A 17,500-nucleotide genomic window follows, 5' to 3' on the forward strand; every position below is an offset into this window, starting at 1 on the left:
TAAGGGGAAAGATGGACTGAACGCTTCATATGATTTCAGCTCACAATCCTCAGCATATAAAATGATTACGAGCCGCACAACATCATCTAAACAAGAAATGCCATTATTTTCGCCCTGCCTATCCTTCGAGTCTGTGAGGAATTGCACATTTCTAGAAACAGCATTATCGTTGCCTTGTCTCAAAATGCTTTCATTGATGAGTCTCAATGTTTTTTTTCGCAGGCTCTCGCCATGGGAATGATGACAGAGTATTACCACTACATTTTTACTACCCTGGTAAGTTATGCACGGGTCTTTATATTACAAAACACAATCAGAACCACAGTAATATTCGCAATATCATTTGTATTTCAGGCCATTACATTTCCTTAGTGGATACATTGTAATGCTTTTTTATTCTGCTGCTGTTTCTTGTTTTTACCACTTATAAATGATGGCCAATATTAGATTGTATTATTATTATTATAATTTTGTCCTTCACTCTCCTGCCATTCCAGTTTCAGGCATAACTGTTTAAGATTTATGTTATTTGCTTAAAATTTGTCATAATACATAAAACATTAATAAAGTAGTTTAATTTAATAAAATGAATGTTTTTTTTTTTTTTTTACTGTACTCGAAGGTCCCGTAACACATTTTTTACTTTGAATATATGACAATTATAAATTAATTAAAAATAAAAATAAATAAATAATGCAAACACAAAACTAAATAGAAGCAAACAAAATAAGTAAAACAAATAAAAAGAAAAAAGTAAAGCTATATATATATATATATATATATATATATATATATATATATATATATATATATATATATATATAATATAAAGAAACAAACAAAGAAAAAAAACTAAATAAATCAGCAAAAAAAGTAAAAAAAAAGTATAAATATATGACAAGCAAATAAATAAAAATTTATTAAACACATAAACAAAAATACACCAAAAATATTAATAAATAAACCAAATAAATATAAAGTATAAAATATAAAAATATGGCAAATCAAAAATAATAAACAAACAAACAAACAAACAATCAAATAAACAAATAAACCAAAATATAATTAAATCAAAACAAAAAAAGAAAGAAATAATGATAATAATCAAATACATGTAAGAAAAATAAATATTGAAATAAATAAATAGATAAATAAATAAACAAACAAACAAACAAATAAAAAATGAGCCAAAACAAAGTAAATATACCAATAAAATAAATAAAGATATAAAAATAAAAAATATAAACATATGACAAACAAGTAAATTAATTAATAAACAAATAAGCAAACAAAATACTCCAAAATATAAATAAATAAACAAAATAAATAAATAAATACAATACAAATACAAATACAAAATATATATAAAAATAAGGCAAATCAATAAATAATTAACAAAATTAATTAATTAATAAACAAACAAACAAATAAACAATCTAATTAATTATCCAAAAATATAAATACACCAAACAAAATGAAATAAAAATGAAATCAAATAAAAAACTAATAAATAAAATAAAATAAAATAAGCACGCAAGCAAGCAAACAAACAAATTATTAACAAAAATTAATTAATAATTTATAGGTAATTAATTAATTAAAAATAAGACTAAACTAATTATTTAATAAAGTACTATATAATATATTATTAATACTATAATATATCAAATAAACCAAAAAAAAAAACAAAACACAAATATAAGTATATAAACCACAAGCATGAATAAATAAACTAAACAAGCAAAAATTATAACCAAATAAATAAAAAAAATATAACCAAATAAATAAACAAACAAACATTTTCATGGCTGGTACATTTTCTGTTTTTGCCTACGACTACAAGATATCTCACTAGAGTTTTGAAGTGGGTCAGCCTTATAAATAGGTATAATTATTATTGATGTGTATTATATAAGGATGTACAAATGCAACTTATTTCAACAGTGATTTAAGGTTGTTCCCCCAATTATTTGCCAATTTACAATCCTTCCCAAATGCTTTTAGGATCTCTTCGCATTGGACGTGGAGCCGTATCGCTACAGCGGAGTCAACATGACTGGATTTCGTATCCTAAACACAGAGAACAGTCAAGTGTCCTCCATCATTGAAAAGTGGTCCATGGAGCGTCTACAGGCACCTCCTAAACCCGATTCTGGCCTCCTCGATGGCTTCATGACAGTAAGAAACATTTTGGTGTTTTGTGTGGCTCTGCTTTGGACTTTAGCGCAGCTTTCAGTTGGTCAATGACGTGGACTGTTTCAGTTCCTCGAAATAGCAACTTGCAAACAATGCGCCTTAACACACCTCCTTTTCAGACCAGCACACCAATGAGTCCACAAATGGACTTGCTGTTTAAACAACATGGTGCAAAACATCTCCAGGTTTGAGGAAAGTCCTTACCCTATGTGGAAGAGTTCAAGTATCTTGGAGTTTTGTTCACTAGTGAGGGAAGGATGGAGCGTGTGATTGACAGGCGGATTGGTGCAGCGGCAGCAGTAGTGGAGTCAATGTACCAGTCCGTTGTGGTAAAGAAGGAGCTGAGCTGAAAGACAAAGCTCTAAATTTACCGGTCAATCTACACTCCTCCATTCATCTAAGGTCATGAGCTTTGGGTCAAGACCAAATGAGTTTCCTTCTCAGGGTGGTCCCTTACAGATAGGGTGAGGAGCTCTGTCACCTGGGAGGATCTCGGAGTAGAGCCACTGCTCCTCCACATCGAGAGAAGTCAGCTGAGGTGGCTCAGGCATCTATTTCGGATGATTCCTGGACCCCTATCTAAGGAGGTGTTCCAGGCATGACCCACCGGGAGGAGGCCTCGGGGAACACCCAGGACACACTTGAGGGACTATGTCTCTCGGCTGGCTTGGGAACGGCTTAGAGTCCCCTCTGAGGAGCTGGAGGAACTGTCTAGGGAGAGAAAAGTCTGGGGTTCTCTCCTAAGACTGCTGCCCCCATGACCCGGCCCCAGATAAGAGGACAATAATAAGATGAGATTAGGTGCAAAACATTGAATTTATAGTTGTGCTGGTCTGAAAATAGCAACAAATCATGCCAAACACGTCTTATGCCCTATTGCGCGGCTGTATGATAAGGCCCTATGTGTTTTGTGGGTAGTTCTCACATGTAAGCATCTATGTTCGAGTGGTTGTTGCAGTACAGACTGAATTGTGTGTTACACGAGTTGTTGATGTTATCCAGTGCGTGCAGCCCGAGAGTACTGATAGAATGTGTTGTGTTTATAAGCCAAGTTACACAACTATAACCCCCTAAATTATTAGACCGCTTGTTTATTTTTTTCCCCAATTTCTTTTTAACAGAGCAGATTTTTGCGACACATTTCTAAACATAATAATTTTAATAACTCATTTCTAATACCTGATTTATTTTCTCTTTGCCATGATGACTGCAGGGGCGGACTGGGACTAAAAATCAGCCCTGGCACTGTAGCCACACCAGCATTACCACACCGACACAGCCCCATGCACAGACAAGCACATTCACTATTTATATTGGTGTACAGATGGTGAAATAATATAAGCAGTTCCATATAGGTAATAGATATTTAAACATTTAATGTATGCTACTGGAATAAAAACAATCCATTTATAACAAATTTATACATGCAATAATTTCATACATTCATTTTCTTTTCGGCTTAGTCCCTTTATTAATCAGGGGTCGCCACAGCGGAATGAACCGCCAACTTATCCATCGTATGCTTCACACAGCGCATGCCCTTCTCATGACTAGGAAACACCCATGCACACACATTCACATACATGCACTACGGACAGTTAAGCCTACCCAATTTAGCTATAGCACATGTGAAACTCACGTGAACATGCAAACTCCACACAGAAACACCAGCTGTCCCAGCCGTGGGCCGAAATAGAGACCTTCGTGCTGTAAAGCGTCAGCGCTACCCTGTGCTGCCCCCTTTTAAGACTATTTCATTTAATTTTATGCATTTGGCAGCGTTTGATTTTAGAGCCTTTTTTTTGTTTGCTTTCTCTGAGCTTTTTGCACTGCCTTTCCTTTTTTTCCAATTTGTGTTGCACTTACTGTTTGTTTGACATTATTACCAGATTTTGATTACGTCCGCGTGACCTCCAATTGGGTCAGACCATCTCGAAACCAGCTGGTCATTGCCGATTGGGCGAATCCTTATTTATTATTATTATTATTAACCTAATATCATCATCATTATCATCATCATAATATTCATATCTTGCAAGAGATAAAAGCTGCTTGAATGTAATAACATACGTATAAAAAAAATAAATAAATAAATAGCTGACCCGGCCCACATTTTAAAAATGGTCTGGCCCATCTGGCATTTGCCAGAATTGCCAGATGGCCAGTCCGTCCCTGGATGACTGTAAATAATATTTGACTAGATATTTTTCAAGACACTTCTATACAGCTTAAAGTGACATTTGAAGGCTTAACTAGGTTAATTAAGTTAACTAGGCAGGTAAGGGGAATCAGGCAAGTTATTGTATAACAGTGGTTTGTTCTGTAGATCATCGAGAAAAAATATAGCTTAAAGCGGCTAATAATTTTGTCCCTAAAATGGTTCATAAAAAATTCAAAACTGCTTTTATTCTAGCCAAAATAAAACAAATAAGACTTTCTCGAATAGAAAAAATATTATCAGACACACTGTGAAAATGACCTTGCTCTGTTAAACATCTTTAGGAAAATATTTTAAAAAGAAGAAAAAAATCGAAGAGGGCCAATAATTCTGACTTCAACTGTATATATACACATACATGGAATTGCAGTCCAATTGAAAACAGTCGAGTGTGTATTAATTGATGCTGGGATGAGCTGCAGGAGGTTGTTTGCTCTGTCTGTGTACAAGACTGTTTGTTCCCCAGAGAACTTGAACCCACAACCTGCAGGGTTCTCTGCGATCTGAGCCGTGCCTGATAAACAGGGACTCTGCTTTATAGCGATCTAAAAAGCGCCTGATATCAGCGCACTGGCAGGATCCCAGTTCCTCCTCAACAGTGGCTCTCCTATCCGGGAAAAAGGCCAAGATATGAACTCACTAGATGCTGGGTGAGACGGAAACAGAGGAAAGATGAGAAGTCGCATGCCAAAAAAGAAGAAACCTGCCAAAGAAACTCTCGCGGGACACAACACAATGACACTTTTTTGGACTCGTTGGTTTTACATCCTGTTTATAGAGGAATTTACACAGCTGTGATGAGGGAGGACTCTTGTCTTGATTTACACTTCCGTCTGAGCTTCTTATAGGAGATATTTAGCAGAATGTGTGGCGCTTAAACTTATAGGGCTCTATTTTAACGTTCTAAGTGCAAAGTATAAAGCGCATGGCGCAAAGGTTTTAAGAGTGTCCCAATCCACTTTTGCTAGTTTAAGGATGGCTCTGCGCCCTGACGCATGGTCTAACAGGGCTATGCTTATTCTCTTAATGAGTTCTGGGTGTGTTTTGAACATGACGTTCATTAAACCAGTCAAAGTCTCATCTCATAATTCCATGAAGAGTCAGTAAGGTCGCTCCAGAGCGCATTTGCTATTTACATGGCGGACTTTGTAAGGGTAAAAACTGAACGCTTCACTAGCAAGAAAACAGTTCAACAGAGCATCTGCAGCGCGAGGATAAAGAACGAGCCTCCTCCATTCATCCTATTCACTTTCTCTTCTCTTTACTTAACTCATTACTTTACTCCTTTACTTTGGTGGAGTGGGGAAACAGTGGAAACTCACTCCACTGAACACATCCATTAGCCCACATATTTAATTTAGTTTGTTAAGCGCAAAGGTTTGTTTCAAAACTATTTCTAAATTCAGTTCTAATCTCCAGCAAAGAAATAAATGAACAGTATTAAAGAAGTGTGCTCAAAAAAGCGTTATATTCAAACACACGTCCTGTCCTTATGCCCCATATGATGCAGACATCTCTAAACGCAAAACCTAAACTAGTTTTTATTAAAACAAATTTAAATGAGCACAATAAATACTAATAATAATATAAAAATGTAAATTGTCATAAATAAACTAAAAAAGCCCCCCTCCTCCCTCAAAATAGCAACGCGCCAACAATGCGCCTTAACACACCGGACAGCCATGAGTCCACAAAGCAGCACAAATGGATTTGCTATATAAACAATGTGGAGCAAAAATTTGTAAAATTAGGGTTGTGCTTGTCTGAAAATAGCAATAAATTTCGCTAAACATGTCTTGCACCTTATTGCGCAGGGTGTATGATATGGCCCATTGAGTTAAGCATTACCATATTTAATTGGTTTGTTCAGATTCAGCCCATATAAATTGTTTGCAACCACTTACTGTACCTAAAACAATTATTTTTTTTTAGTGTATGGCACTTTTATTGTGCATTTTTGTATTTTGACAGCGTCTAAACATGTCTTTATATAAAATATCTTGCAGTCATACAGCTTTGAAACCGCACGTGATGGCCTGTTTCCACTGGGTGGTATGGTACGGTTCGGTTTGCTTTTATGACTGTTTCCACTATCTAAAGGTACCTAAAAGTATACCACTCTTTGGCTACCCTTTGCAAAGGGTACCTAACACAACATAAGTGTACCAAAAGGCGGAGCTAGACGTGCAACTGAACGCTATTGGTTAACAGAGATGCATCACTCGCTCGTGCAACAAGCCAGAATGAAAACAAAGGAACCGACATGTTTTAAATTCACAGCCGAGACATTACACCGTAATACTATATACATATAATAACAAGCCGTGGTCAACTCGAGCTTAAACAAAACTTGTTGTCTTGATGAGCTGCCACAAAGCCAAGAAGAAGAGCAGAATAAAGCATGAGCTGTTTCGCTTTCTCGCTTGTGCTCGCCGCGCGTCTATATGTAAAATAATGAACTGTTTGAGCTGATGATAATAACATGCACGTGATTATTAAGTGCTTCTGACACTCGATCCTTTCAGAAATGGACAAACACGAGAGTGAAGCGCGAAAAAACAAGGGAGAAGCCGGAAAAGCAAAGGAGCAAATGATTCTTTCAGCAACCTAAAAGATGAACAAGCTGCCTTGTTTAACTATTATCATCACCTTTTGGACTATTTTGAGCTCTGAATGACGGAATGACTCTCTAACAGAGGTTACATGTGCTGCTGAAGATTACAAACACAGATGAGAGGTTTGCACTGACCATGGGCTATACGTTGTGTGTTGTTTTTGAACCCAAATAAGGACTAAATGTCTGTTGTGTGTAGTTTTTCTGTAATTGGTAACATATCGGAGACTGTAAGGGTCTGTATGTGTTCATATATGTTGCATTTATTTATTCATTGTATATTGCAGACGTTTAAGTAGGCTATGATTATTGATCTACAGTTATAATCAAATCATGTTCATAGTAAGGTTAGTAATGAACATTTATAAACAAGTACTTATGCGTATAAAGCATCTGTTAGATGATATGTGATCAACCTTTTCAGCTTTACTGCAAGAATGACGTCAACTGAAGCTTTCTGTCTAACACCACAAACACCAAAAGAGTGTCATCGGTACCCTTTTGGCTGTGGAAATGCAGGCCTGATAAAGATGACCCATACTAACCCGTACTGTACCAGTCAGTGAAAACGGGACATGAGTAATCCTTTAATAATACCAATGAAAGATCTAGTATATCTTAAAGTGAACTATATACACACACACACAAACACTGGATATATAAGGCTGAGGGGAGGCCAGCTGGAGGGTAAATCCCCCCCCCCTTTCTAACCCAGTCGATTAAAAGACTTAAAGCCTTTAATTAGCTGACTCAGCCTGTCCTACAGTAACTCATCAGTCTATCTTCACTCATCAGCTCTGCCAAAGAAAAAGCAAAAAAAGACAGACTCTCACTCTTCAAGGCTGTCTGTCCGCACGTCAATCCTTTCCGGTTGTAACATTGACAGCCGCGATTATTTAGAAAGCTTAATGGTTCCGGTTTCCCTGAGAGCTGCGTTTGAAGGCAGCCGCTCATTCATCAGCCGATCAGTCAGAGGCTAATGCGTATTGACACTGTGAAAAGTTTGCGTAAATGTTTGATTAGCAGCTTCACCGGCTCACTGTATTTATGGTGCTGTTAAAGCTTTATATTTAACCTCTGGAATTCAGTACAGACTGTGACCAACACTTGGTGAGATGTTGTTCACATTGTTACACTGCGGTCTAACAACAAGTGACACGATGCGACATGTCGTCCAGTCTTTTCCTTGTTAAAAGATGTTTTTGTCTTAACCATCTGCAATATTTTAATGAAAGTTCATTGAACTTAATAGAAACAAGTTACGTGAACTCTGAATAATGAACGTGAATAATCTTTATATTTATATAGCGATTTTCTGGACACTCAAAGTGCTTTACACATTTTTTTGGGAATCTCCTCATCCACCACTTGTGTGCATGCAATGGCAGCCATATTGTGCCAGACCACATGTCACACACCAGCTGACTGGTGGAAAGTGATGAAGCCAATTATGACATGGGCATGGTTAGGAGGCCATGATGGACAGAGGCCAGTGGGCAAATTTGGGTTAAACTCCTATTGTTTTTCGAACGACATCCTGGTATTTTTAACGACCACAGAGAGTCAGGACTTTGGTTTAACGTCTCATCCAAAAGACCGCACTAACTGAGCAGTATAGTGTCCCCTTCACTATACTGGGGTGTTAGGACCCACAAAGACCAAAGGTTGAGCGTCTCCTGCTGGTCTCACTAACACCCCATTCTGCAGCAACCTTGCTTTCCCATGTGCTTTCCCACTGGATGTACCTGGATGTGCAGTTGCAATCGTACATATTTGCGACGCAGTTCATTGAAACTGCAGATTTTGAAAACAGCAAATCAGTGTAATATATTTGTAACAACAAACTTGCAACCCCAGTTGGCTAACAATGGTTTTAGGCAATCCACCTAAAAGTGATCGAAGCTAAAAGACAAAAAAAATCCCAGATTAGTGTTTGTTAGATCTGAAGTCTATTGAAGAATTCAATTTAAACCTTGAGCAGATGAGCTACAGCAGCAAAAAAACATACAGGTGCATTGCAGAGAGCTAGCTGCCGGTTGCAACTGAAATGAGTTCACCTTATCTTAAAGATCTCGGGCTCCCAGCATGCTCCCATGGTAGCTGTTCACATACGTTGGCGGACTTGGGACACACAGAAAAGTTTGGGGTTCGAGTCCGACCCAAAACAGTTCCAGAATCCAGTTAAAACAAACAAAATACATAAAAAAACAGGCGATTAATAAATAAACGTGGTGAAATCACATGGCTGTGACAGCTTTTGTTTTTCTAGATTGTTTTTGAAAACACTATCGGTTGGGTTTAGGGATGGGGGTGGGCGGGTCAGTCAGTCAGTGTATATTGTGCCCTCTGGCAGATTTACGCAAGAAGAGGACACACAATAGGAATTTGTGACCATCAAAAAGCATACACAGCGCCCTCTGGTGGATTTGTAAAAACAAAAACTGCGAGTAGACATATGTCCGGTTATGTATTTTGAAATCTCCAGAAATGTACACCTGGGTACGTATCCGCAATGAGCCTGGGACATGATTTAGACTATTGTTGTGTTTTGTTGAGATTTACAGAGGTTTCTGTAAAAAAATATGGTAAAACTCAGATTATAGATCTAGTAAAGTCAATAAAACAGTCTTAAATGTCTTTTAAAAGTCTTTAAGTAAATAAAACTCAATATAAGTTAGGGATATTTTGAGTATACTAGTAAATAATAAGTACCCAAATACAATCATGTTCAAATTGCTTATTTGAATTTAGAGAATGAGTTTGCACAAGTAAACTTAACAAATGCATATTTGCATTGAGGATCCACACGTTGATGCAATATATTGTTTAGCCCCATTATATAAAGCATTTTGTGAAGTTTATTTATAAACTAATTTCAAGAGGATCACATGCTTATGATTGACCACAGCTGGTGCTGCATTAGCCAACTCATGATTCACCAATCAGACCATTCCTAAGTCACTATAAATAGCCAGAGTTTCTTATCTCAGTTACCTTCACCATGAAGAATCCCCCCTTCCACCTCTACTTCTCCTCCCTTTTCCTAGATAGGGTGGCATGGCGGCCCAGTGGTTTGTACTGTTGCCTCACAGCAAAAACGTCACTCGTTCAAGTCCTTACCAGGCCAGTTGACGTTTCTGTGAAGAGTTTACATGTTCTCAGTGTGCTCATGTGGGTTTCCCCTGGGTTCTCCGGTTCTCCCCAGCGTCCAAAAAACATGCAACATAAGTGAATTGACTAAACCAGGGGTGCCCAAACTCGATCCCGGAGGGTTGGTGTGCTGCATAGTTTATCTTCAACTTTCTTCAACACACCTGCCTGGAAGTTTCTAGTATATCTATACAGAGCTTAATCACTTAGTTTAGATGTGTTTTAATTAGGGTTGGAACTAAAATATGCAGGATACCGGCCCTACTCGGTCTGAGTGTGGGCACCCCAGGACTAAACTAAAATTGGCACCACAGATGAGCTTTTGGCCACCAGTATATCTCTCCATAGCAATCCCTAATTTGTCTCTAGCCATAAACAACCAGAGGAGTTCTTGAGAGCTACCTGAGCTCAAACTCACGCCCTGCAAATAGGAGGGAGCCCCAGGCTCGAGGATCTTATTATTCAAGCGTTGTTTTCATGGAAAAGAAATCTCTTAATGAACCCCATCTCCTCAAATTGTATTTCTTTATATATTAAAAAATTGAAAAGATTAAAAACAACACGGTTATATTATTTATGTATTTACTTTCTGAACGGGTCTGTGAGATTCATTCCTCGGCGGTTAGATATCAATGCATTTTCTCTTCGGACAATAATTAATCTTCATACGGTGAAAGGCTGCCCTGAGTCATGCTTTAACATGGATAATGAAAATGACCTAACAAGGTCCTCAGACTTATTAGCATAATTTCCTTCCGTGCTAATTGCTTTAGCTTCTGTCTGATTTACTTGGAGAGAGCTCATCTGCAGGACAACTCATCATTGAGCTGAAAAAAAAAAAAAAAAGCGCCCATTCAGGACTGCGGTGCCAGTGTCCTTGTGCGGTTATCTAAGGAGACAGAGCGGAAAAAAAAAGTGTGAAGATAAAAGGGTCTTCAGTAGGACACCAGCGGAGATGAGAAGGTCACTCGCTAATGTTCGTAGTTAAATAGCAGTGTTTATCTTCAATTGAGAGAGTTTTCATGCATTCATTTTCCTTCGGCTTAGTCTCTTTTTTAGTCGTCAACCACCGCGGAATAAATCAACTATTCTAACATATATTTTATACAACTGAAGCCCTTCCAGCCGCAACCCAGTTCTGGGAAACACCCATACACACTCATTCACACACACACTCATACACTACAGCCAATTTAGTTCATCAATTCAACTTATGCCAAATGTGTTTGGACTGTGGGGGAAACCATATACACACCAACACGGGGAGAACATGCAAACTTCATACAGTAAGAACCAATGACCTTCTTGCTGTGAGGCCACACTGCTAACCACTGCGCCTCCACAGAGAGTTGTTGTTATGCTTTTATATAAAAGGAAGGATGTCGGCAACTGTATCAATAGTTGGACTAGACTTTAGTATTAAATGATGGTTGGAAGCCAGTGTGTAAGGGAAAGTGCGTCCACATTTTACCAGATCTGGAACTACATATTTGATGATGTACCATATCACCGTCGATGTGTTCAAGATCCGAACCCAACTCGAAAAATTTTTTCGGCTCTGAGTCGACTATTTTGTCCATCCCAAGCTCATTTTGAAAACGTAGCCCAGTGGACGTTTCTGGAGACCGCGATTTACGTGGCCGGAGGTACGTATGGCCACATTTGTTTTTTTCGAGTGAACGATACGGGGCAGTTTGACGCCGCTCCTCTTCTTCACGCTTGCCGGCTGTGATGGCTCACTCACCTCCGTGTGGAGGGCTTTGCCGCTGCAACCAGTTTTTCCGCTTAGTGTTACGTCTGCAGAGCAGAAGCCTGGAGGAGGAGGAGCCGGCCACGGCAACAATCGGGTTTGAGTCCAGGGAAAAGCGGTTCCAGAAATCAGGTAAGAACCGCTGGTAATAAAAACAAACAAGTTCGTGAAGGGGCGAGAATGCGGTGAAATTGGACGAGGGCTTTTGCTTTTCTTTTTTGGACGGCTTTTGTAAATAGTCGTTTGGGTTTAGGGAAGGAGGAGGAGGGCCCGGTTGATCGTTCAGTCATTCAGGCTGTCAGTCGGACAGATGGTCGCTCGACAGCTGCCTCCGACGGCTTTTTGCGCGAGAACAGCATGGGCGCGAACGGCGCGTGCTCCCCAGAGGCGTTCAAGATGCGAAAAAGCGCAACACAGCGGCCTCTCGTGAATTCGCGAAAACAAAAACTGCACAAATACTTACCTCCTGGGACGTATTCTGTGGCCTCCAGAAACGTCCGTGTGGCTACGTTTCCATGATGAGCCTGGGTTGATTTTGTCAATAGTTTTAAACACGGCAACTTTCAGATTTAACCCTTAGCTGGATGCTTTCATTCACTTGATTGATTGATTGATTGATTGATTGATTGATTGATTGATTGATTGATTGATTTTATTTGACAATTTTACCAAAAAATATACAAACAAGTTAGACTAATTCTTACATATTTTAAAAACTGTTGAGGATAAAATACACAAAAAAAGCCACAGGCTTATTTCCATTGTGGTCCTCGATATTCTTAAAAAATTGACTTAGTGCTGTGTTACCACATAGAAGCTCATTATCAAAAGCCCATACTAGAGTCTCTTCAAATATTCTACATTAATCAAGAGGCGTCAATAAAAACAATAAAGAGATTGTGAAAAGAGTGCATATTTGTTCTGAAGCATGCAATGGCGCATTTCCTTTATACAGCTTTATCTTGCTTGGGCAAATGTGTGTATCTGATGAACCGCTCTGTTATCAGCGTCTTATTGGAGATCTCTCAGATTGGCAGCTCTCGGCGGGGAACAAACATGTGCTTGAAGGGGACATTTGATGCCCACCAGCGCGACTCTATTCAAGACCAAGCCTTTCATAAATAGCCCATAAAACAGGAGTATCAAGCACCTCATCTTTCATTACGCCCATTAAACTTTCCTCAAGTCCCTTTTTTGCCTAACAAATGGGCTCCTTGAGGATCTGCCAGCTTTCTCTGATCCCATTAGCCCCTCCATTCCAAGGTCATCACATCGTATTGCCTAGAAAGAATCCCTATTTAATAGCAATCCCTATACCCGCGGGGTCTTAACACATTTAGGTTTTCTGGAATAATCCAAGAGCCCCAGAGAGAAACCATTGAGCTCACTAGCCAGAGATGATTGAAATGACTCCATAATGTGTGGGTGCATGTGACGAGCATGTGATGTTGCATTTGGCCGGGGAAATAATTCTTCGCTGTGTCTTGGCCGTCGTCTTTATGAGATGAGAATGGCTGGTAAAGCTCCGGTATTTGAGGAAAAACCCTACCCTAGCTGCCTTCTCCTCCAGACGAAGCCCCTTTAAGCCATGGCCCGCTGCCTTCTGCGTGGATCAGTGTGGTTGGTTGGTTTTGGTTTTTGGATGGAGGCCTTGAGATTTGGCTCAGACGTGGCCCACATGCTGTCGGAGGTATTTGCACTACGGTTAGGTTGACATGTGGAGGATCTGACATGAGCATTTCGGCTCAGCCTCAAATACCGAGCCAGCTTTACTGCACCTGAAAACTCCCGTCTTGTGTCTGTGAAGGTTTTCTAAGGAAAGCAAGTGTTTGTTTTTTTCTCGCCAAGACATTTTCTTACTCTTGCTATTGGATATATTATAAAATGACTTGGTTTAGTGCTTGGTTCTAAACAATTGAGCGTTTTTGCTGTTTACACTGCCTTCCTAATCAAAATGCAACTCATAAGTGAACATGAAGAAGACTTGAGTTCTTATTGATCCCTTTAGAGTTTGACATTATCATGTTGCAAAGACATTGTCATGGTACTTTATTAATTACAATTCATTTCATTAAGAGTTCTTTCAAAGCAACGATCGTACTCAGGTGAGCACCAAAAGCTCAAACATGCGTACCAAGACTTGCTGGAATAGTTGGGCTACGTCCAAAATCACATACTTCTATACTATATAGTACGCTAAGAAGGTATGTTAGTTGAGTAGTATGTTAGATTTCATAAAATTTATGACCTACTACTTCTGGCAAGATTCTGAAATGTGCATTTGATGTACACTACACTATCCCATAGTGCACCTTGGGAGAATTCATGAATTAGCATGAAGCATTGCAACATGACATGGTTAGGTCATGTGATAATGACAAATGGTCTATGTAGTACATCCGAATTACATTCATACTATATAGAATGTACTTTTCTAATGGCCATGTAATAAATTAAAATTTAATTGTAGTATATACTTGACTAGTAGGCGATTTCGGAAGCAGCCCTCATCTTAATACTCCTTCAATTGAACCCTAGAGGGGTTTATTTGTGATGAGAACATGAACAGACCTCGAACCGACACAAATGCAATACGTATTTCGATTTTCTGGATTAAACCAGACGCTGCAGTCATCTGCGATGTGCATTCTGGGATGACAAAAGGTTTGATGATACTTTACTGCAAGTTGTTAGGGAGGTCAATGTCTGCTGGTTTTTCCTCCGCTCTTTGTTTACTTCCATGTGTTGCACACGTGAGTTTCTTCTGCAGTAATTCTGTCCAATCAAAATGCAGCTCAGGATAATTCTATAGCCAATGACTAATGTGGATGATGTCTTGTGTCAGTTCAGTCTAGTGAGAAAAAAGCCAGAATGGATGAATTGGTACACTGTATCATTTTTAACCTTGGATTTAAGAAAGTTACTAGTGTGAAAGCACTCACATTGATCTTTTGGATGGTTGGATATGCACATTGTTGGTTCCCTATGTGTGTTTTCTTCTGGTTAAAATGGATTCAGCGATTAAAACAAAACTGTTAACTGAAATTACAAAATGTATATTATCAATTAACAGTTTAACAAAATTGTGTTTCTTTTGAACTCTAAAATATTGATTTGACACACACAAAATAAATAAACAAATAAGAAATCTAACCTTTTTTCTTAACCAAAGGACTAGTAGACTAGTACAAATGTTTTAGCTATGACAACAGTAACTAGCTCAGTCAGAAATAATATATATAAAAAAAACGTTTATTATTCAATGCTGTCAGTGCAGTTGAAGTCTTAAGGTCAACCAACCTTGCAACCAATTATGTTACCAACAATGCGACCGACCGACCAACCAACGAACCTACCTATCATCCATCCATCCATCCATCCATCCATCCATCTATCCATCCATCCATCCATCCATCCAACCAACCAACCAGTTCTAACATAGACTATTTGGTAAAAATGCATTAATATAGAGAAACATGTAATACATGTAAGAGCTCTGTTGAATAGCATCTGCTGAATGAAAATAAATCTTTAAAAGTTGCACTTCATCACATATGGCAACTGACAGAACAGAAGTTACTTAATTATATAACGGAGACGAGATATACGGCGTCACTCTGTATAGAGTGTGCTTAACTTGTGGCATCATGTAATTGTATTCAGCTTAAGACTGCTTCAAGGAGAAAATCATAACCTTGACATCTTTGAAAAAAAAGCTGGTTAAATGCTAAATGTGTGTGTGTGTGTGTGTGTGTGTGTGTGTATAAAACTAATTCGGTCCATTTGTTTTCACACACTAGCACACACTGCAAAAATGCTTTATGAATTTATAAAAAATTGTGCCGTTTCTTGTCTTAATATCTAAAAATTTTCTTTGCATTTTCTACACAAGTAAAACATATGATGTTGTTTTAAGAAATAATATGCCAAAATTAGGGGGCAACACAGTGGCTCAATGGTTAGTTCTTAATTTTTTAAAACCATTTTAAGGTCAATATTATTAGACCCCATCAGCAATATTTGTTTAGAATGTCTACAGAATAAACCACTGTTATAGAATGGCCTGCCTAATTACCCGACCTTAACCTTATTAAGCTAGATACTTCCTTTAAATGTGACTTTAAGGTGAATACTAGTCTCCTGAAGAATATCTTGTAAAATATTATTTACTGTCATCATGGCAAAGAGAAAAAAAAAATCAGTTATTAAATACGAGTTATTAAAACTATTGTTTAGAAATGTGTTGGAACAAATCTTCTCTCCATTAAATAAAAATTGGGGGGATATACAGGGGGACAATAAATTCTGCCTTCAACTGTATTTCAGTTAACAAAAATATTTCTGACCAACAGTATTAATCTTAGTTTAAGTTTATAACAATAACCTTGGTGCTTTAGCGACATACAAACAGCAATTACAACAGAAGCAATAATAACTCTGACTTAAACTGTATATAAAGCTATTCAAACATACACATTATTAAAAGGAGCACTTTTAATAGTTGATAACCCAAGAAACTATAATACATCATCCCTCTGCTCAACATTTAGTTTATTATCCGCAGCATTACACACGTGCAACTTCCAGGGAATAGTGTCCGGCACTTTATGAAATGTGAACAGCAGGGATGCATCTAATAAAGACTAAGCATCTCCAGTTGGGTGGGAGTTTTAGTTTGTGTGTGTGGGGTGATTGTGTGTGTGTGTGTGTGTGTGTTACCTGTAATTCTTTTGGCAAACAGTTGTTGCTGATATTATCAGTGTGTCTCCAGCACACAGCTTGCACAATTTTGCTTAGAATTGCTATTTTCACTATTGCTTGTCTCGCCGTTGCCTTAAAATGTTGTCTAAGTAGGCAGCTTACCGTTTTTTTTTTTTTTTTGGAACGGAGCTTATGTTTGTGCTGGCGGTTTTACATTTAACCCACTCACAATTGCATGGGAGCTGCTCCATCTTTGAATCGCAGAACACAGCGAGAACAACAAACAAATGACATGAAAAATGTGTCTCGGTTTGGTTCCACCGGATTGCAATTATGTTTTTTTTCCTCCTTTTTCTCTCGTCTGATTGGGGTGTTGTGCCGTGGAGTAGAAAAGTGCTGTCACATGGAGGCTGATCCGACGCACAAGGCTAGATTAATGACTCCGAGCCCTGCGGTGTAACCATTAGGTATCCACTAAGACAAGTGTCTCTGGAGGCAGGTAACGCCGCAGACAGGAGCCGTCGTGTTGATTTTGGGAAGCTGAAACGGTGTCATTCTGTTCCCATTTTCTTTACGCTCTTCTTTCACCCGAGGGATTCTTGCGGGTGCATCCTTTTCCACCTGAGAGACACAATGGGTTGCTTTCCACTTCCCCAAATCATATCTCTTCCCTAAGCACCACAAAAAAAAAAAAACAATCACAATGTCCTTCCTTTATCTAAACTCTGAGCTAAGTGGAGAAACTAGGCTCTATTTTAAACATAGTTGTGTCCGAATCCACTGTTGGTGAACTGGAAGTTTCTTTTTTTCCGTATTGTGACGCAGTGGGTGTGGCTTTCTCTACTGCAAGCTGATTGGATGTAGTAAAGTA

At 38.4% G+C, this 17,500-nt stretch overlaps 1 protein-coding gene across 12 annotated transcripts in view; it reads left to right on the forward strand.

The window, feature by feature from the left end:
• Positions 1–17,500, forward strand: part of grik2 (glutamate receptor, ionotropic, kainate 2) — a 330,719-nt gene that overhangs the window by 140,763 nt on the left and 172,456 nt on the right. For all 12 annotated transcript variants that reach the window (XM_087285783.1, XM_087285788.1, XM_087285789.1 and 9 more), the window contains 2 exon segments: positions 223–276; positions 2,005–2,178. In XM_087285783.1, coding sequence (XP_087141909.1) covers positions 223–276; positions 2,005–2,178 — 228 coding nt within the window.

Source organism: Danio rerio, chromosome 16, assembly GCF_052040795.2.
Source record: "Danio rerio strain M-AB ecotype USA chromosome 16, GRCz13ab, whole genome shotgun sequence".
NCBI lineage: Eukaryota > Metazoa > Chordata > Actinopteri > Cypriniformes > Danionidae > Danio > Danio rerio.